Source organism: Desmodus rotundus, chromosome 6 (genome assembly GCF_022682495.2).
Source record: "Desmodus rotundus isolate HL8 chromosome 6, HLdesRot8A.1, whole genome shotgun sequence".
Taxonomy (NCBI): Eukaryota; Metazoa; Chordata; class Mammalia; order Chiroptera; family Phyllostomidae; genus Desmodus; species Desmodus rotundus.
Genome location: NC_071392.1, coordinates 17,983,704 through 18,005,475, shown reverse-complemented (window position 1 = coordinate 18,005,475; position 21,772 = coordinate 17,983,704). Strand labels below are relative to the sequence as shown.

The following is a 21,772-nucleotide window of genomic DNA, read 5'->3' as shown; positions in this document are numbered from 1 at the left end:
CAAGCTTAACCCAAAATTTGATGCAGATTCATTGCTCTACTTGCCCAGTCGTTTTGAATGTGACAGCCACACAGTACACGTGTTCACTGAACAGTGTCTACCACCCCCACTGACTAGTACAGCGAAGTCGTCATCATTCATACATGCGCACTCCAGTCCACTCTCCTTGGCTGCCAGGTCATATGGATGTCACGCAATTCACTCTTGTTATATTAACAGTGGTTGGACTTTTTCCAGACAGACCTCGTATACTGGTTAAAATGAATGAATGAATGAGTCTTACCAGTATCACCACTTCATAAGCATCACACAACTCATATAACTATGCATCACTAATTCATTCAACAAACAAATACCACTCCGACACAATTCTAAGCATATAAATCTTTACACAGAAGTACATTGTCAAATGATATATATTTTTCTCATTTCCCATCTTTTAGGACATTTTTGGAAGGAATTCAAATGTGTAGGATTAATTAGTAGAACATTTGAAAGCCTGTGTGAAATTGCAAAATCCATATTGTTTGTGAATTCAAGGATAATACACATAACATATGTGAGATCTGCTTCAAAGAGAAACTAGTAGAATCTGTACATTTGGGAATATGTGGCATAAATAGATATATTTCTCCTGTAAATGGTACGATGTCTTTATTAACAAAATAGTGTCACTGGAATGAAATGACTCCATTACAATTGCAGATCAAATTTCTACTATTCTGCTTTAAAGTTAAAGTAAAAATTTTTAAAAACTTTGGCAAAAATTGACATTTGTAAAAATATTTCCCTGGGGGGGAATGGTTTTAATTTCATTCTTTTTCACTTTATGCCTTCATTTCATGGAGTGTATTATCTAATACCTTCCTGTGGAAATACTTGTGGGAGACACTATTGCTTTTTTTTTTTTTTTTGGAGATTTCAAAGTCTGAAACTCTATTATTCTATTCTCAATTTTGATTGATAGTTTGAATGGGTATAAGATTTCTAAAATTTAAAAATATTTCCCTTAGATTTTCCTTCTTATGTTGATTTCCTAAATGGGTCCTCTAAGTTTCTGATCTATTCCTGTCAATTTTCTGTGCCTCTGTTTTGTGCTGAACTCTCTGAGAGAACTTGTTGGCTTTATCTCTGAAAGAGTCTGCTATGTGTTTCGTTTGCTGTTTCTTCTGTGTTTTGATAGCATCCTTTTTTCATTTCACAGATGTACAGGCATCCCTTGGTATCCATGGGGCATGGGTTCCAGGACCACTGTGGACACCAAAGTCTGTGGGTGGTCAGGTCACTTAAATGAAACAGCATTGTATTTACATGTGACCTATGTATGTCCCCCCATATACTTTATTGTTTGTATCTTATTTTTAATTTATCTATTTCTAAATATTTTATTGTTTATGTTATTACAGCTGTCCCAATCTCCCCTTTGCCTCCCTCCACACAGACCCCCCCAAACTCCCTCAGGCAATCCCCAAACCATTGTCCATGTCCACACTTATATACTATAAATTAGGAGTGTCGAACTCATTTTCACCAGGGGCCACACCAGCCTCAGGGTTGCCTTCAAAGGGCCAAATGTTAAATGTAACTACTCCTTAACTGTTAAGGAGTTGAAATTACATTCGGCCCTTTGAAGTCAACCACAAAGCTCATGTGGCCCCTGGTTAAAATGAGTTCGACACCCCTGCTGTAAATCATCTCTAGTTATTTGTAATACCTAATACATTGTAAGTGCTATGTAAGTAGTTGTTATACTGTATCATTTAGGGAATAAAGACACCTGACTATACTGTGTGTGTGTCAGCAACAATGGTTCTTTTGGAATATTTTCAACCCACTGTTGGTTGAATCCGTGGATGCACAACCCACAGGTACAGAGGGCCAAGGGCATATTTTGTGTCTTGGGGATAATCCTGGTGTTTGTAATTATAGTCTCTTGACCGTATTTTCTCAGGTTTCCAGAGTTCCCTGTCTTTTATTTGTTTGTTTGCGTGTTACTTTCTGTCTTTCATGCGAGAAGCTTTGTTCAAACAGTCCATCGTGCTGGAGAAAGGGCACTGGAAAGCTATGCCTGCGTGGGCCGTTTTGACTGGTGAACTCCCTGTAGGAAGACTGAGGGGAATACCTGGCTTTTGGTCTGCGTGACTCCTAATGTCATTCGCCGCAGCTGTTTCCTTTTTGTTCAGTTTGTCTCTCCGGGAAGACAGAGGAGTCGCCTTGCTTTTTGTGGCTTTGCCTCTGTAGACACACTTATGTTTCAGCTTTCCCTCTGTACGTCAGCACTGTGTTTTCAATATTCTAAAATCACATTGGCAATCCTTGTCTCCTGTTGTCTCCTGGACAAGGTAGCAAGTGAGCTGTACCTTGAAGGATGCTTACCCGTCAGTCAGTCAGTCTTGCAAGTGTAGATGGACCGGGGGCGGGAGGACAGGGGAGGCAAAAAGAGGAGGGGAGCAACCTTCCAAACAGAGGGAAAGGAAATGGAAAATGCGTTAGTGTGATGCACAGGATTGGATGGACAAACTTGTTCATTCACCTACTCATCTTTCCTTAAGTGTATTGCTTTTCCTCTAAGTGAATCCATAGGATTAATAAATTAAACAGAGTACCTTGATACAACACTCTTGAATCTTTGAGACACCATATTCCAACATCTAATATCCTAACATATATCACGTGGCTATTTCACCCATATGAAAAGTAGTAAATTGATAATATGTAATGCTTTAATGAAAATTGCAATGTAAGAGTGGTATTATTAAGAAGGAAAAGAATTGATGAGACTGCTCCTTATAAAGTAACTGTATTAGATTTTTTTATTTTATGGAAGAATCAAATAATGAAATCGTGCATAGGAAACAAAATAACACTTGACTTAGTTTCACTGATGGGTCAATTCAGATGTATGTGGTTCTCCAGTTGTTGGAAGGTTGGAGGGACTTGCACAGATGTTATTTACACACGCATTTATGGATTTAAAGAATCAACCTTTTAACCTTTTCTAAGAGTAGTGGAGTTATGAAAAACATTTTATTCATTTATGTCTCCATCTAGGTAAGTTTCAAATAAATATTTTTATTTTGTAACTTCAACTTCTTGTTTCCATGCAAACATTTATTTAAACTATCAAACTAATATTATTATGGGGAATTGACAAAAATTTAAAATAATTATGCCACTCCTCAAGAATAATTACTTTAATATTCAGTTTAGCCATTTCTCCCCAACACAAAATAAGAGACTCTACTACTTTTTAAATTTCCGGGACTGTACACTTTTCCCGTTTCATTAAATTGTCTTTGAGAAATTGAATTCCAATGATGGCACACTGGTCTCAAAGCCTGCATTCAGAAAACATGTTAGTGTTAGAGAGCCAGGGAGCATCCGTCAGTCATTCCCTGTCAGACCCAGCACTGGGGAGAGAGGCATCAGGGGGCTGAGGAGGCTGAAGAAGGAAGCGTGGAAGAGCCTGCGTGCGGCCGGCAGGGGTGGCTGTCGTGGATGAGGCCACCACATTCCTGGTGTCTCTGACCTTGGGCTCACTTAACGTTACAGTCTGGATTCTATTAAAGGAATTGCATGTTTTTTTCTTCGCAAGAATCACCCCCTACCATGACAAATATTTAAAAATGTTTTTTTTTAAGTTGGAAAAGGAACTTTTTCCCAAAAGAAATTTATAGTTCAAATTTACACCAAGTTCTCACTAACTGGAGCAAGTGGGGTTTTCAGGACAGCGTCAGCTTTCCTCTGTAAAACATTAGTCACTCCCCTGGAAGAGGCAGTTTTTATAGGCAGCGGGATAAAACAGCCACAGATGTGCATGGGAAATGATGGGCTTAAGAATGTACCTGCAAAGCATTTTTTTTTTTTATTTGGAGGAAAAAAAAAAGATGAAAGATAAAAGACTAAATTGGGATGCTAAAAATACAGTGATTCCGTATTAAGGAAATGATAAGTTTTTGATCCGTTTCAAAAAGCATTTTCTCTTCCCCTTTCCTTTATTCTTGGGAAGTTCTTGAGAGTGTGCCAAGTCTTTTCACTGCACAAATTTTAAAGGTATGTGCCATTCCCATGTGTAACTGCTTGCCTTTTTACTCTGCAGGGCTGTAGTGACACCTGTGGCCAAAGAGTTTAATCCAGACATGGTCCTAGTTTCCGCCGGATTTGATGCATTAGAAGGCCACGCCCCTCCTCTGGGGGGGTACAAAGTGACAGCAAAATGTAAGTATATCCTTTGGGGCTTTAAGAAATGCTATGACGTGACATCTTTAGATCTTTAAAATAGACGGCACCTTTTGCAGGGGTCTAGTCAAGTTAAGTGAGACTTTTGAAATGTTTCAGATGGTGTTTACTGCTCTGTCAGATTCGCCTCTTTGCAGAAATTGGCCTTTAAGAAAAACAAAGTTAATTTGTTTCCTTTGGTGGACTTGGGGGGACAATTCAGAACCTTTACGATTTCAGGAGTCCTGTGTTGCTATTTAAAGGCAGATGTGATAGGGCTTCTGTTTAAAATACGTTGAATGACTTGAAAGGTCGTGAGTCTAGAAAAGCTACTGGACATTTTACCAGGAAAATCGAGGTTACTGTGTTTATTCCATTGTACTTGGAGTAAAAAAAACAAAAATAACCAAACAAAAAGCCCCACTCTTTCCCAATAACACTATGATCTTTGAGTTTGCATACGACACGGTTCCCATGCTCACAGGCTCTGTTCATGCCCTACAGGCAAGGTTCAGGGGCTTCTGTTGTGTTGCAAAGATTAATTTTGGGGCTGTGTTACTTAGCAACCAGACTCCAAATGAACAAATAATTTTGTGTTATATTTGCATTTGATTGATGTGACTTAATGCAATTTGACTAGAGTCTTTCTTTAAGAATAATTTCTGTATTATCTGAATGTGAAAACAAGGATATGCCCAGTCCACGCACACAAATGTTTGCAGCTCAAAGAATAGGATCCATCTTGTTTTTTTAGTGAGTGGGGGGTGGGGGGAATGGAAACAAACAAATCAAAACCAACCCTAATAATTTTAAGTGAGAAAGATAAATTTGGATCAAGTGTGTTTTATTAATTTGAATAGGACCGAAGAACCAGCATCATGCCAACCTTTGTCTTTAGTTGGCATCTCATGTAAGAGAGTTTTCTGCTCTCTAATTATTCCAGTAACATTGTTAGGTAGTAGCTATTTTTAACATCTGTTATTTACCCAGGGTTCTTAGTGCCTTGTTGTCTATTGAAAACATATTAAAAGAAGTAATTCCACAAACACAGACAAAACATAATAACTCACAATTTTTGCACAATATAATAGAGAAGTATATTTGGTTATATCAAATATCTTTATAAGCTTTTTACTTTCTTTGTGAATGCCACTCAAATGGAAGTCATACTTTCCTCCAGAGATAAACCTCATTTGAGTGAGGATTGGTAAGTACCTTAGTCAAAATGAAGGGGGAAAAAGAGCTTATACCCCAAACTGAGATAAACCCAAACAATAGAAAACACATGGAACAAAGATGGAAATCCAGAAAAGGTGTTCCTTGTTATTACATCCAAGACTCTCCCTCAGGAGGGATTTATTGGGGGAATATCTATATTGGGGTCTTTCTCCCTGCTCGGGAAGCAAGCTGTAGCAAGTTCACTTCTCAGAATTAGCTAGAAGGAATTAATCTTTTTATTTGTTTGTTTGTTGTCTTTTTTTTCCAAGTCAAGTTCAAATATCAAATGTCATCTGGCTTCTACCTCTTGTTAGCTTCAGTACAATGTGCCAACACCTTCCATATGTTGTGTTTCTTTATCCATTTTATTCATTGCTTCCTATGCCGGGATGTTTGTAATCTCTCCAACCTCCCACCCTTTCTTATTTTTCCTTCCTTTCTATGATTTTTTTTCCTACTAAGCAGGCCGTAGGCTTCCTTACTAGGTGACTTGTTTACTAAGAAAAACACACATAAATTATAAGCAACTTAATAACTGGCCCTTTCTTGAGTACTTGCAGTGAGTAAGGAAAAGATATACAATGAGGAGAGGAAATCTTAGAATCCAAGGAGATTGTAGTTAGAGGTTATCTAAAATAGTTCACATATTTTATAGATCAGGAAACTAATTTATATTGTCATCTGAAATAATTGGGGTTAAAACCACAGTGCTTATTCTGGATTTGTAGTAGATGGATTTTTTCACTAAAGAGAAAAACGTTTCATAACATGCATGAGAATACAGAACTCGGATGCCTGCCCCAGCGGCCACTGCAGTGCCTAAGACCCTTAACTTTTCACGTGTACTCTGTGATAGACACGGACTAGCCCCCTGATACTCAAATGAAGAACACCAGAGCATCACATCTGAGCAACTGGTTGCACATCTCATCCCGTGCAGGCCCGAATTTGCCAGCTGAGGTGCCGCCCCCTTCACGGGGCAGTGGTTAGCATTACCGGACAGCTGCGCAGTTACTCCTCAAAGAGCTCACCCCTGGGTCTCTTTGTTCTCTGACACCTGGCAGATGCCCTTAGGTTGCTTTGGTCTGAAAGTTCTGCACAGGCCACTCATATGGGGCCCTCCCTGTCCCATGCCGGAAGTCACCCTCCGTTTGAGGGGAATCCCAAAATGAGGCTGAAGTGGGCTAAATCTAAAAGTAGGTGGAAATTATGGAAACATATTTCTCTCCAATCGTTTTCCCATTCTGAAAAAACTCACCCTGGCCCCAAGTAGAATGTTCAAGGACTTTACAAAGAGGTTGTGTGATCGTGTCAGAGAAGCTAGCATTTCGTTGTCTTAGCACGTTGAATGAATATTTTAAAATAATTTTGTTTGATATTTCAGAAAGGAAAGGATCAAGTCAAAGCCAGTAGTGTTTTTATTTGTTTTTAAATCAATACCTGATTTTTTGAAAGAATTGGTTAATACCGTGACAAAAGTTTCAGTCCAAATATAGGGATCATTTAAAATTAAAGTTGGTTCTTTGCTGGTCTGTTCTTTTCCTCTCTTCTCTCGTTTCTTTACATATTAAGTGTGCTATACTGTGAACCTACAACAAAAATATTCAGATTCGTTTCTACTAAAGTTTAAAATAAATTATCTGAATTAGTTATTGGAAATCAATGCTGCCCTTGCCACAACCACCCAGATTATGGCCCAAGCTAAAAGGAATAAGTAAGTATCTTTGTGTCCTACCTGAAGCCTCACCTCAAGCTTTACATCGAAGCTATCAGTTTATCTTTTAAAATACTCTCATTTTCATCTGATTGTCTTCAGGATGCAGTTTCAGAGGGTTGGCATGACAACTAAGTGCCATGTTCAAACAATAAAATTAAATAAAATTTATTCACCATATTGCAGCACCCCCTGGCTTTACTGTATTATCATTAAAAAGCTATAATAAAGGTTCTATAATAAAAGTTCAAATTCATCTTACAAAAATTTTTTTTTCATTTTAAACACATTTACATATTCTCTACTTTCATTGGCTTCAGGTAGTGAATTCACATGTGCAAACTGCTTTCATCATGTGTATAAAGTTTTTCCTTTTCTTTGAAATAATGCAAAAGCCATTGTAAGATGATAGCCACATATGATTCTAAAATGTTTCTTTAATAAACATGAAGTAGTTTTACAGTTCTTGAGATAGAAATCATTTCCCTCAGCAAATACATAAGTGGGATTTTGACAAGTAAAGAATAGCTAATAGTTGGGGAAAATATCAAATAACATATCTTAGAGTCTTGAATTGCCAGCTTCGCCGTGGTAGAACGTTTCATCCTTTGCGGTGAGCCTCTACCCCTCTACCCCTCCCCCGTGACCATCTGTCTGGCGGAGCGTGCACTGCACGCGGTGGGGCAGGTACCTGCTTAAACGGACCTGTGCTCAGCTGCGAGTTCCTCCGGGGAAAGCGCAAAAACCCGTGATTAGTCAGTCCTCCAAACATAAATCTCTAAGAAGTTTAAGTGCTAAACCAGTCAACAAATAAGTGCCAAGGAATAAACTTTGTTAAACAGATGAGGCTATGTTGGCCCACTTCGTCTGCATATGACGGATGTATGTGCTAACAAACTTCATTATTTCTCCCATTTAGAATTGGCAAGAGCTAAATACCTTTATTATATTTACTCCAAGTCTTTTGTTTATAAAAGAAATAAAAATCACTGCCCCTAAGTCCTAGTCCCCTTCCCCTCCTAAACAGTGTCATATTTTGTGTTTTTTCCAGTACACAAACACATACTCCTACAATATTTTAGTGAGTGTGGTTTCCAATTTACCATACATATAGCAGAAGGTTAAGTATTAAATTATTGTTCTGTGCATATAGTTTACGGAACTTGCTTGTTTTGCTTTTAACATCTTTGTTTTGACATGTATTCATAAATATTTATATATCCTTTTACTTCCTATATATTAGGCAATTATGGACATATACTATTGTGTATTTTATCTATCTTCATATGAATGGACCATTAAGCTGTGTCTGCATTTTCACTATTATAACCAATGTTGAAGTGAACCTCATCTCCCATGTTTTCTCTTGCCTGGGTGTTAACTTCCACAGACGGTTCTAGTCCAGGTGGGCTTGTTTCTTTCCCAGTATGTAGCACCTGAAAACATGAGGGAGGCAGCTAAAGAAAGAAGGAACACCTTCCACCTTCCTCAGCTACTCCTCAAACCACAGCCCCTATTCCTTGTCTCGCTCAAACACATACACCCGCACAACGAAAGCCTTCCTCTTCCCTTTACCGTTCTGTGCTTCACAGCCCTTCCTTCCCACTGAAATCGTCAGAGAGCGTTTTGTTATGTACTAATATTCATTGAGTCTAATCCAACCATCAAGGGGAAAAACAATGGGCTGGAAGTCATGTGATAGATAGATTCAAAAACATTAAGATGTTTTCAAGGACTACTTTGGGAATTAAATTTAAATTGAAAAATGATTTTCTACTCAAAGCCAGTGACTAGAAGGGCACAGTGGTCCTGAGGTGGGGGGCACGGCCTGGTCATCCAGAAGACAAGTGCTAATCCTGGCGTGGGCTCTTCGAATGACCACAGGAATGTCATGTGACCGCTTGAAGGTTGTTTTCTCAACCCTAAAGGGAACATTAATTTCACCCTGGCAGTATCATTGTTATTGATGATGGAGTAATAATACCTGCTGGCCATCATTGGGTATTTGCTCTGTGCTAGGCACCATATGCAGTACTTTTCTGCATCAACTCATTTTGTATTTTATAATTAAATGAGGTAATACACATAAGGAACCCTCTTTCTGTACATTTTTATTACTACGATTTTTGTATCTCCTTATTACCCTGAAATCACTAAAGAGGATTTAGCAGTCATCTTAAACAGTGACAGGAAAATTAAGTGACTCAGTCATAGAGCTGAAGAATAACAAAACCACAACTCAATCTCAGGTCTTTTAACTTCCAGCTTGTAATAGTTTCCATTTGGCCCAACAAGTTGTTAAAAATATTCCAAATAAATGAGTAGAATTTTTAATTACTGTAAAAGTGTATTCTGAATTGTGAAAATATGGAAAATAAAAGGAAATTCTTCCAACAGTAAATTACATAAAGTTCTTCAAATCAAAAAACTAAGCAGAGCTTTTCAAATATATAGGGGAGCCTACCAGTTTGCAAGTCTTTTTTGCCATTTGTCATGGAGGATTCTGCAGAAGAACGCGTCAGGGACTTAGTCTTTGGCTCAAAATTTTTGTCTTTGGCTCAACATTTTTCACATACATGCAGTCTCTTCATTGTACTATAAGCAAGTTCGAGGCCCCCTGCAAAGACAGGAGGAAGCGGATTTACAAGACATTTATATTTATAAATACATTTATGCAGCATAGTTTCCTTGGATATATCTTATGGCCAGCATAAAGAAGCAACATAGCTAATTAAGGAAGAAAATATGTCGGTGCATAAAAAATAACAAAGCTTAGATTTGGGGATGATTTGATTTTGAAATGACAGCCAAAAGATTTGTTCAATGAGTGCTCCAAGTTTTACTATTACCCAGGCTTCATTTTCTCCCTCAATTGCCTGTTTCCTTACACCACCTGACAACTCAGATACCACATTGTAGAAGAATATTTTCCATCTGCTGTGCTTAGTTACTGATGTCATGAAACAATCCTTAGGCTAGGGTGACTACTACTTAACTTTGAAGAGCAAAATTGCTATAACTGTACCATAACTGGGGCCAGATCAACATCGCTTTTGAAAGGAAAATACATAAGCAGAGTTTGCCCTGAGGGGGGATGCCAGCTGCAACCGTAGAGCAAGATGTGTGCTGAATTTCATTGATGCTAAAATGCACGTTTTTGTATTTTAACAAGTCGGAATTGGGATGCCTCTTACATTTGATGACATTTCATTATTGGATTAGTAATGTTCTTTTTATTTTTATAGTGGTCTATTAAAAATTGGTCACAATTATTTTGTGCTCTAATTGATGACATCTTAGACTTAAAGAAATACAGTATTTTACTTTTTGAAATGTTGTTTTAAAAATACCAGTCAAAGGCCATAACTAAAATTATAGCTTAGATTTTCATTTTATATTTTTTTCTCCAGGCTTCCAGTGATTTAATAGAATCCCAAGAAAGTAAAAATTAAAATAACAGTACCAACAAGCAAAAACATTATCAGGGAGAGATTTTAGATAGTGGATTCTCTTAATGTGAGTTTGCTGTTAGACAAAAATTATCCTTCCTTGGCCTGAAATCTCCATGACCATGGGTTCTGACTCTTTATTGTGATGACCCCTCTAACTAAAATCATTTTGTTCCCTCTTTCACAAATCAAATCAATACAAAGGAGAGTCAGTCAGACAACTGATTGAGTCATAGATCAGTGCCATAGTAAGCGTATGAGCCATAGCTATGACATTGAGAATCACCTTCTAGCATTTGTGTGGCTGATAAAGTTATCAAGGAAACTATGGGGAGTGAATGTGCACTTTCCATTTACAGGAAATTTTCCTCATCCTGCTCTGATGGGTGCAGAGTCATTATGGTCTAATACAGTGGTTTTCCACCCAGCAGGCATTGGCATCACCTGGTGGCCTTCTTAGGCTTGCTGGACCCCACTCTGAGAATTTCCCATAGCTTAGGTCTGGAGTGGAGTGTGTGATTTGCATTTCCAAGTTCCCAGGCAATGCTGTGACTCGGTCTAGGGATCGTATTTTGAGAGCCACCGGGCTAGTTATAGAGAGAGCAGAGGATTTGGAGTTGGCAGGTCTGCAGTTTGGGTTTAATTGGCTACACACTCACTTTTCTGTGTTTTAATGTTCTTGTTTCTCAAAGAAAAATAATATAAATTAATCTGTTTGGCTAACTTAGGGATGAGAATCAAATGAGTTATAATGGATTTGAAAAAATGGTTTCCAATATGCAGCACTCTAGATATAACAAGATATCAATTATATTGTATCTATTAAGTTTAGGGATGCTATTGTTTTTCATACACTTAAGCTGGGTTCAGAATTCATATGTGTTTTATCCATAAAATACTTAAATGTAAGTCAGAATTCATACATCAAAAAAGGTTTGCAATAATATATGAAAATAAATGCTAAAATATTTAGCATTGTTTTTGAAGTGTTTAGCATATTTAAAGATATTTTAAAACATCCAAATTATTTTTATGGAGGTATAATTGCAGTATAAGCTTATATTAATTTTAGGTGTATAACATAACAATTTAATATTTGTGCATATTATAAAATGATTACCACCATAGGCATACTTAACATTCATCACCACACATAGTTACAGATTTTTTTCTTGAGCTACGAACTTTTAAGATCTACTCTCATAGCAATTTGCAAATATATGATACAGTATTATTAACTGTAGTCACCATGGAGTACACTACATCCCTGTGGCATTTATTTTATAACTGGAATTTTGTATCTTTTGACCACTTTTACCCATTTTGCCCGCCTATCCACCCACCCATGCCTCAAGCCCACCAATCTGTTCTCCGTACATGTGAACATGTGTGTCGTTGTTTTTGCATGGAGGTGGCTAGAATCTCACATATCTCTTCCTCTCCCTGACTTCTTTCCAGCAGAACGTCCAGACTTGTCCCAGGTGACGCTGGGGCTCATGGTCACACATAAGTCACCAGGAATTTCAGTGATCGTTTTACCATCAGGCCTTACGAATCCAGAGAGTTATAGATAATTAGATTTTTATGCCCAATATTTCCCTCAGATAGTTTCAGACCAAGAGTCATTTCCAAGAACTTCACTTTATCTCTCCACCCAAGCAGCCTTATTGGTACTTGGTAGAGTACCATGGACTCTGCCATATCCCTTCGTAGGAAAACTCTGTAGAAATGAGCTTTCCCTTGACCTCAGAATGCGATGCGTTTGCAATCAAACACTATGAAAAGTGACAAGACAGATGTATAATGTTCTTCCAAGTTGTTTCTAAAATGCAATACTTCTCTTAAAGAGAAGTTTCCTCATTCCATCTCTCACCTTCATCCAGTCACCAAATCTCAGTGCCCGCTTGTTCCATAAGAAATTGTATGGGACTAACCCGATTGGAAACTGTAATTCACCTCTTCTTACCTTTTCCTCAAATTTTTAGCATGCAATTTTTCAGTGTGAATGAGTCACCTGTATAAAAGAGTATTTGTTAATGAAGGAAGTAAAACAAATGCCTAGAGTTATGAAAATGCAGTTTGTAAAACTCTACTTTGATTACTGCATATTTTTCAACTGTTCACATTTTCTCAAGAATGACTTATGCTTAGTCATCCAACACTGCAGTCTGTAGGTAAGGTCTTTACTCCCAGCTGTTTTTCTTCTTCCTCTGACTTAGTAGAATTTTTCAGTAAGCTGGAAAAAAATACCTATTTCAAAAATTATTTTACCAAGTCATTGACCATCTGTGGCATATCATCCCTATGCTTACTATTCTCTTCTTGCACTGTAATACATTCTGCTCTTTGTACCACGCATGACCTCTCTCCACTCTCCACCTCTTCCTTATCCTCCTTGGTGTCCCCTTTGCTCACCATGCTCAAGCCTTGCAGACCTTTCCATCTGTCTATCAGGCCAGATGCCTGTCAGGGTCTTTGCGAAGGATCTTCCTTCTGCCCGGTACACACTCTCCTTCAGTGTCCCTGGCTGTCTTCTCAGCCTAGAGCTCACCTCAAGAGAGATCTTCCCTGACCACTGTGCCCCCCGCCAGCACACCCTGCCCCAACCGTCCTCCATCCCTTTTCCTAATTTCTCTTTGCTAAAACTATGTTATTTGGGTCTGTTCGGTGCTGTTAATTATCATATCCCCAGGGGCTAAAACATCACCTCCTTCATTGTCCAGGCTCAAAACATATGTATTGAGCTTCAGCTATTGAACGATTATTCTTTGTAAAAAAAGAAATAAAATGACCTAATTTCAAATGTATTTCAGTTCCATAAAGTCAACCTTTTCTTTCATTTGGAAAGTTTGGTGCGTGGGTGTATATTCAAGAAATTTTCATAAGGGCCTATGTTGTGCTACTTGTGTTGCTATGGGAAAAAAAAAAGAAAAGAAAATTATTCATTCTGCCAAGCAGTTTTAGGTAGTAGTTCAAAAAAGCAGGCCCTGGAGTGGAACTTTCTAGGTTCAACACTTGGCTCCGCCACTTCTGTGTGTGTGTGTGTGTGTGTGTGTGTGTGTGTGTGTGACCTTGGGCAACTTACTTTACATTAGTGGGACTGAATTTTCTCAAACACAAATGGGACTGTTTCATAGGCCTGTGAAGATTAAATATGACAGCCCATTTTCAGCCTAAAGAATGACATTTAGTAAGCACTCAACAAAAGTTAGCAAATATTAAATAGTCTTACATTTTTCCTGTGCCTTGGAAGTGCCCTGGATTATAACAAGGTTGATGCATGCAATAGCATACCACTCTTCCCGGGGCTGAACGGCTCTAGATCTGTGTCTTGATAATAACATGTGACTGTCTGGCTTCTCAACGCTTCAAACTAATTTACAGATGAAAGCTAAGCCAATGAGCACTGTTAACAAAATGCACGAGCCCATCAATTTGGGGAGATCACTTATGTGACTCTCCCAGACTTCTACTTATCAGGGAGGCAGTCTAGCTAGCCAAGCTCATATACAGGCGAATAACATAATAGTATAGGGTAACAATATTTGGGACAAAGAGCAGAATTCTTCATTTAGTGAACATTTCCATAAACATCTAAAACATTTTCATACACAGGAAAAAAAGACTGTTCGTGTTGCTTCAGATAGAAACAAGGAATGAAAGGAAGTGAGGGGACATTTCTGTTGGTGATTGGGAATGCGTTACGTCTACTGTTACTGATTACCTTCCCCAGAGCAGATTTTTTTAACACTCCAACGTAAAGAAATTTACTGTAGTATAAAAAATGAGACAATGTTTATTTTTGAACAATTTATGGAAATTTGTCTTTGATACTATCAATAGTATGGTATAAAATTTTAAATATGATGGAAATGAGAAAGCTAAAAGGACAGTTGGAGCTAGAGATGCCAAAAAACAAACGTAAACCCAGAGAGACCAGACAGGCCGAGGTAGCATACTCAGGGTTTAATTTATTTGGCCAACCCCTTCTTAACTCAAAGAGTGTAGAGTATTTTGGCAAGTGTGTCTGATCTGGGTTTCACAGCACATATTTTTGTGTGCGTCACATGCCGCGGAGTCAGCTCCCACTCCTGGTGACCCTGTGAATGAATGAGCGATGTCCCCTACGTCCTGTCTTCGGGAGCCTTGCTCAGCTCCTGTAGATTCAGGCCAATGGCTATTTTAAAGAAGTTAATTCATCTCATATTAGGTGTTCCTTTTTTCTTGCTGCCTCTGTTTTCCCCAGAATTATTGTCTTTTCCAAAGAACCCTGCCTTCTCACGATGTGCCCGAGGCAGGACAACGTGTTCGTGCACTATATGAAATCCACCATCTCCTCCAGAACCGCTTATCTCAAATGCAAAAACGGTTGCCAGCTCCACTCATTTATTTGCAGTTTTCTGAGTATACTGTAAACAGTTCCCTCAGATGTTGTTATTTCGAGTCAAAGACTTTTTCCCACAGCAGTGCCCTTATGCACAACAGTTCCTTCCTGTTTAAGGGTAATTATCTACATAAGGCACACATCGGAGTCCTGAAAATCTTTTTATTGTCCAAGTAGCCAGCAGAGGGAATCATTTATTAGATGCAGCTAATTTCAGTAACTGACAGGCACATGAAGGGCTTAAGGAAAACGGAGGAGTGTCAGGCTACTTGGGATGGTTCCAGAAAGGTTGTCGCCTATAAGAGCCACGTTTTATTAAGGATCGCCATGGTTATTGAAACTTTTCCTGTTGTTTTACTCTGTAGTCTCAGGGGGACTATTTGGCACAAGGGTGCAAAACGAGATCAGCAATTAGGAAAAGACACCACTGCAGGCACTTTAGAGTAAATCACTGGGTACCAGACTTAATAACTGGCAAGTGCCAGGCCAAAGTACTAGCACAGGCCTGTGTGAGAGTCCAGCTTCCCCATCTTCCCAGTGTGCCTGCTGCTGTAGCTCATTGCACGGCTGTGTGCAGAGGCGGTGTTCAGGCGTTTGGCGAGCGGAAAGTCAACCGCAATCACCTCTTGATTCCAATGGAATAGATCACCCAAAAGTTTAGAAGTTTCATCATCTAGAAACTAAAATCTCTTACGCTGGCCACTACTGTCTACCAGGGGCAGTCTCGGAGCCACCTTTGCGTGGGACAGGGGCATTGGTTTTCCAACAGCCCGGCAGGTGTGTATGCCAATGAATCTGTCCCTCCCGTGGCAGGGAGGAGGACACTTCCAGCTGACCTGTTTGCTGACTCCCACATCGGAGAGGAACAAACTTGAAGAGCAGAATGTTAAGTAATTCTTACTTGCCACCAAAGCCACACTATCCCCCTCCAATTGTCCTAGGTGGGATTACTCCTCTTACTTCCACATAACAATCAAGAAAAGAATGGAGAGGAATAGGGGACGTGGTGTATTGGAAATTGCACTAGGAAGAAAGTGACTTTTGTTCTAATTCTCGTTCACACACTAAATAGCTGTTTAAAAAATTGATATCTCCAGTCCTCATCTTTAAAATGAAGTATTCAGACCATCTAAAAGAGTGGTTTGCCAACCCAATTAAAAAATGGGCATAGGACTTGAACAGACACTTCTCCAAGGAAGACATACAGAGGGCCCAGAGACATATGAAAAGATGCTCAGCATCACTAGCCATCAGAGAGATGCAAATTAAAACCACAATGAGGTATCATCTCACACCAGTAAGAATGGCCAACATAAACAAATCCACAAACAAATGTTGGAGAGGATGTGGAGAAAAGGGAACCCTTGTGCACTGTTGGTGGGAATGCAGACTGGTGAGGCCACTGTGGAAAACAATATGGAATTTCCTCAGAAAACTAAAAATGGAACTGCCCTTTGACCCAGTAATTCCGCTGCTGGGATTATACCCTAAGAACACTGAAACACCAATCCAAAAGAATCTGTGCACCCCAATGTTCATAGCAGCACAATTTACAATAGCCAAGTACTGGAAGCAACCGAATCAGCAAACGAGTGGATCCAAAAACTATGGTATATTTACACAATGGAATTATACGCAGTAGAGAGAAAGAAGGAGCTTATACCCTTTGCAACAGCATGGATGAAACTGGAGAGCATTATGCTAAGTGAAATAAGCCAGGAAGTGAGGGACAAGTACCATATGATCTCACCTTTAACTGGAGCATAAGCAATAGAAGAAAAAAGCAAACAAAATATAACCAGAGACATTGAAGTTAAGAACAATCTAACAATAGCCAGGGCGGGGGTGGGGGGTGGGGGCGGGGATAGTGGGAAGAGGGTATTACAGGAACTACTATAAAGGACACATGGACAAAACCAAGGGGGAGGGTGGAGAGGGGGGAGGGAGGTGGGTTCACCTGGGGTGGGGTAGAGGGATGGGGAGAAAAGGCATACAACTGTAATTGCATAACAATAAAAATAAAATAAAATAAAATAAAAGAGTGGTTTGCAATTCTCTATCTAGAATAGCAAGAGCTACAAACATTTAATAAGTGTATATAATCTATAGAAGCACATTACATTTACTTTCTAAATTTTTATAATAATTCTCTAAGATAAAGTAATATTGCTATGATCCCCATTTTACAAATGAAGAAACTAAAACATAAAAGAAAAAATAAGAAATGGCCTGATTTATGAAAGAGCTACAGCTGGCAATTCCCAAGTGGCCTGTCTTCAAAGCTGGTAAAATGTATTTTCTGTCTATATTTATATCAGAAATTGAAAAATTGAAAATAAGGAGAGGCAAGGACTACGACGCATTTAAGACTTGCCCCACCATTTGGATCCAGGTTTGTTAAGTTTACTCCTTTGGCTACAATAGCTACACCTCTCTCCCATTCTGCTATGTCCACTCTTTTTTCTTCTCTCCTGGAAGGTTATTTTGTATGTTGAGAGCATAAAACTCTTCTCCATGAAGAACTTGGGCCCTGCCCTGTGAAGACAGAAAAAGGTAAACTTGGGCCCCGTGTACCTATTCTTTTATGCTACCTTATTAAAAGATAAGTTAGGGGCAACGCAGGGTGGGAGAAGGAGACTGATTGCACAAGCAAAAAAAAAAAAAAATCCAGAGGGCTCAGGAAAGTGTATTTGATTTGATTTCGTCCCGGACATACAATGGTATTGAATCCTCCTCGCGAAGGACTGCTGAAACTGCTTTCTTGGTAGAGAGATGAGATTTACATTGTAAGGATAATTACTATTGAGTTGTAGGAGCTTAAGTTTATGTTCAATCTTTTTTCTTTGTAAATACTTGATTCTTCTCATATTTGGCCTTTCTTCTAAAGTAAGTGTCAGGAGTCTGCACAAGGTTTCAGATAGGCAACAGGATTAAAGGGAAAAGAACCCAACAAAGACAGCCCTGAGTACTTTCTCTTGAAGGCAGTGGCAGTAGACACAGGTACGCAAACACCTCCGTATGCAGGGCCCTCCCCCTGTGTCCTTGCCTGTCTTTTTATGGTGATAGTGATAGTGGTGTCTGAAGGGACAGGAAGCTGCAGGCTCTAAACAACTGCCAATTCCATGCACGACCAAGCCACTCAGGGTACCAGTCTGTAGTTGTGCATTTGTGCCCAGCACAAAGAGCTGCGGGGTGAACGGGAGCTGACACGTCACCTGTGTTCTATGCCTCAACCAAACCCCATGGTCTGCGTCAATGTTTCACCAGGAAAATGAAACTAGAAAAAAAAAAAGAAAGAAAGAAAAGTGCATACTACATTCAACCAATAAGCATTGGCCACCTACTATGTGCTTGATGATGTTGTAGGTCCTGGGGTTACATCAGTCTGAAAAAGTCAAAACTCTCTGTTCTCTAGCTGCTTATGTATCCAAGCTATGCTGTCTAAAAGATTACCCACCGGCCCCATGTGGTCATTTAGATTTGAATTAATCAAACTATATATTTGAAGTGCTCGATAGTCATGCGTAGCTGGCAACTGCTACATTGGACAGAACTGATACAGAACATTTGCATCATGGCAGAAAGTTCTTTTGAAGAGCATTTTCCAGTGGTTCATGACTAAACGCAATAAATGAGTAACATGGAGTACATTAGGAGCTGATATGCTGTGAATCAAATTAACGTAGGGAGCCCTGGCTGGGGAGGTCAGTTGGTTCGAGCATCGTCAGATACACCAAGGTTGCGGGTTTGATCCCCAGTCAGAGCACATACAAGAATCATCCAATGAAGACATAAATAAGTGGAACAACAAATCTCTCTCTCTCCCTCCCTCCCCCTCCCCCTCTCCCTTTCTCCTCTCTCTCTAAAAATCAATTAAAATTAAACAAATAAATAAAGTAGAGAAAGGATAAGGTTATGCTGGGAGAAGTGACATTTGCAGATTTAGGGGTGAAGATCAGAAATGGCCTCACTCACAAATGCATCTGCACGAAGAGCAGAAGGTGACAAGGGAGCACGCTGGGAGGCCGCATAGGGAAGAGCATTCTAGATGTGAGAGCAGATGGGGCCAAGGCCGTGAGGCAAAGGCTCCTGGGAGCGCTCTAGGAACAAGGAGGCAAGTGGGACCGAGGTGAAGTGGTCAAGGAGGAAGAAAGGTGCGAGTGGTGAGCAGTGGTTCAATTCCAATTTATAGTAAAAGTAAGTGAAGTGGATTTGCTGTCACACTAGATCTGGAGTAAGGGAGGGGTGGGGGGAAGGATAAAGGGTAACTCCAAAGTCTTGAGTCTGGACGCTAGATAGGAAAGAGTTGATGGTAACTGAAATGGGGAAAGTTGTGGAAGCCAGTTTGAGACAATTCTCAGGTGTTCAGCTCTGTACATGTTGGATAGGAAATGTTTCTTAGACATTTGAGAGCAGCTTTCCAGAAGGCAGGGGAATATATGTGCTTTTAGTTCAGGACAGAAGTCAGAGCTAAAGGCACAGATATAGTTGTTGTCAGTGTGTAGATGGCATTTAAAGTCACGCCCTCAGGTGAGATCACCTATGGGGCAAGTGTAGTTAGAGAAGAGATCTAATGATGACGGGACTTGGGACGCTCTGACAGATAACATCTGAGTCAGGAGGAGGAGCCAGATGAGGAGGCGCTGATTGTCCCTAGCAGAGCATGGTGTTCTGGGACCCAACTGAAGCCAGTTGTTCAAGAGGACAGCATAGTCAGCTGTATCAAATGTTGTTGATGGGTTAAGGGAGATAAGAACTGGCTGCTAAATTCTGTAACACAGAGACCACTGCTGCCCTTGGCTGTGAAGGGTTTGATGAGTTGAAAGCCTGATTAGGGGAGAGTGTTGCAGGAGGGACTTGAAGACTTTATGTGTAGACTACTCACCTTGTGAGGAATTTTGTTCTGATGAAAATCATATAAATGGAGTAGTAGGTGGAAAGAGGAAATTGAGTATTTAAAAAATTAATATTAGTAAACACAGAGTATGTCTAGTACAGAGCCAAAAATTGATGCTGTTGAAGAGAGAGAAGAGAATTAATCTCTGGAGAAATGTCCTTGACTTTATGAAGGGCATGTGTCCTGGTACGTAAATGGAAGGTTGGGACTTAAATGTATGGAGAGTTTCTCCATAGCAACAGTCAGAGAAGCAGAGCTCATGGGTCCAGATGCTGGCAAGTGTGTGAGTGTAGTGGTAGGAGATTTATGAAGTGTGCTTCTGATCAACTTCTTCCTCAGCAAAACAAGAACCAAGGTCATCACTGAGAATGAGAATGGGAAGGAGATTTTGGAGGTTTGAAAACCAAAGAGAAGATACAACAATTAGCTAAGAGAGAGGAAAAGGGGACCTATTAGGAGAAGATGGCATGAAGCTACTTTAAGGACCCATGCAAGTTTCATGGACATCACTTCAAAGTAAGACCATTCATTTTCACCAGCCACATTGAACAATCGTTTAGACAGGGTTGAATTAGAGATAAAGAGGCAACGAAGCAATTTTGCGGTGTGACATGAATTTTAAACTGGTTAAAGGCAGGAAGTGAGAAAATGAGGAGTGTAAGGGAAATGAATAATTGATAGGATCAAAATGAATTGCAGATCCCAAAATTATTCCAGTTGCGGTAGTAGTGGAGTAAACTGAAAAGATAGGCGATGATGATATGAGATGAGAACGCTTGGAATTGGTATTATGGAAGGTTCTGATTAGAGGCACCAGGGCGTGAGCCTAAGAATGAGTCACTGCATCATATTCTAAGCATCAATTCACAAAGGGAGTTACTTTAAATTCTTACTAGGTCAGCATAAATTCTGTCTGACTTGCAGTATCATCTCTTTATGAAAGAACACGTTTTCTGATAGATTCAATCAGCTGATGCTTACATTTAAAAATAAAAAAATAACAGGGTAGCACATTCTCCTCAGATAACATCACATAGATAGATCTCTTCGGCTTAGCTCTGTGAAGCTAGACAGTGCAGCGTTGAGATTTGCATTTGATCAGAAGCTTAAGCTTCTTGTGCCACCCAACCTCCAAGAGTTGCTTGTATAGGGACTTCAATACAAGCCCAGTAACAATAAGCATTATTTAATTTTGTCTAATCACTTTCTTTATGAATATATTTCTCAGACAGAGCAATATCAGTGTTTGGGGTGTAGATTTTTCTCTATTTGACTCCGCAACCATAAAAAAGCAATCGATCCATTTGTATAAACGGGGAAAGCTCAAAAACGAGCAGGTACATGTTAACACAAAGGGGAAAAAAATCAGGAAGATACATTTCCTAATATGAAGGAAATTGTAAGTGCCTCTTGTGAAAGAAGGAGATATTTGATGAGATACAGTTGATGCTTACGTTTAAATTTTATTTTCCATTAGGGTCTTATTTATATTTCCAAAAAAGAACAAATATTTATATTTATTCTTGAGACATAAATGTGGAAATATTTCTGCCTGCTAATTTGAAGATTTATTGGCAGTCAATGGGGAAAAATAGAAAGTTGACAATTGCTTTATTTAAGATTTAAGAAAAATGTGTACATTTTCTCCAACTTTAAAAAGAATTTGATAAAACACTCAATTTGGTCTGGCAGGATTCTTTCACCATTACCTTTAAAAGTACAAGGTATAACCTTATCTTCATTAAGTGCCACTGAATGTCTGGCACCACATAACTAACCAGAGAATTGGTAGCTTAGGGTCCATGGGATGCCTCAAGTTCAAAGGGAATAGAGACATCCTGTTTGGTGTTGTATTTCACTCATGCTGTTAAAACTGCCCAGACCCCTTTAAA

The 21,772-nt window shown here is 39.3% G+C and overlaps 1 protein-coding gene across 10 annotated transcripts in view; it reads left to right on the top strand.

Moving 5' to 3' along the window:
- Positions 1-21,772, top strand: part of HDAC9 (histone deacetylase 9) — an 825,995-nt gene that overhangs the window by 708,955 nt on the left and 95,268 nt on the right. For all 10 annotated transcript variants that reach the window (XM_053926230.2, XM_053926229.2, XM_053926235.2 and 7 more), the window contains one exon: positions 4,100-4,218. In XM_053926230.2, coding sequence (XP_053782205.1) covers positions 4,100-4,218 — 119 coding nt within the window. The remainder of the gene's footprint in view (positions 1-4,099; positions 4,219-21,772) is intronic.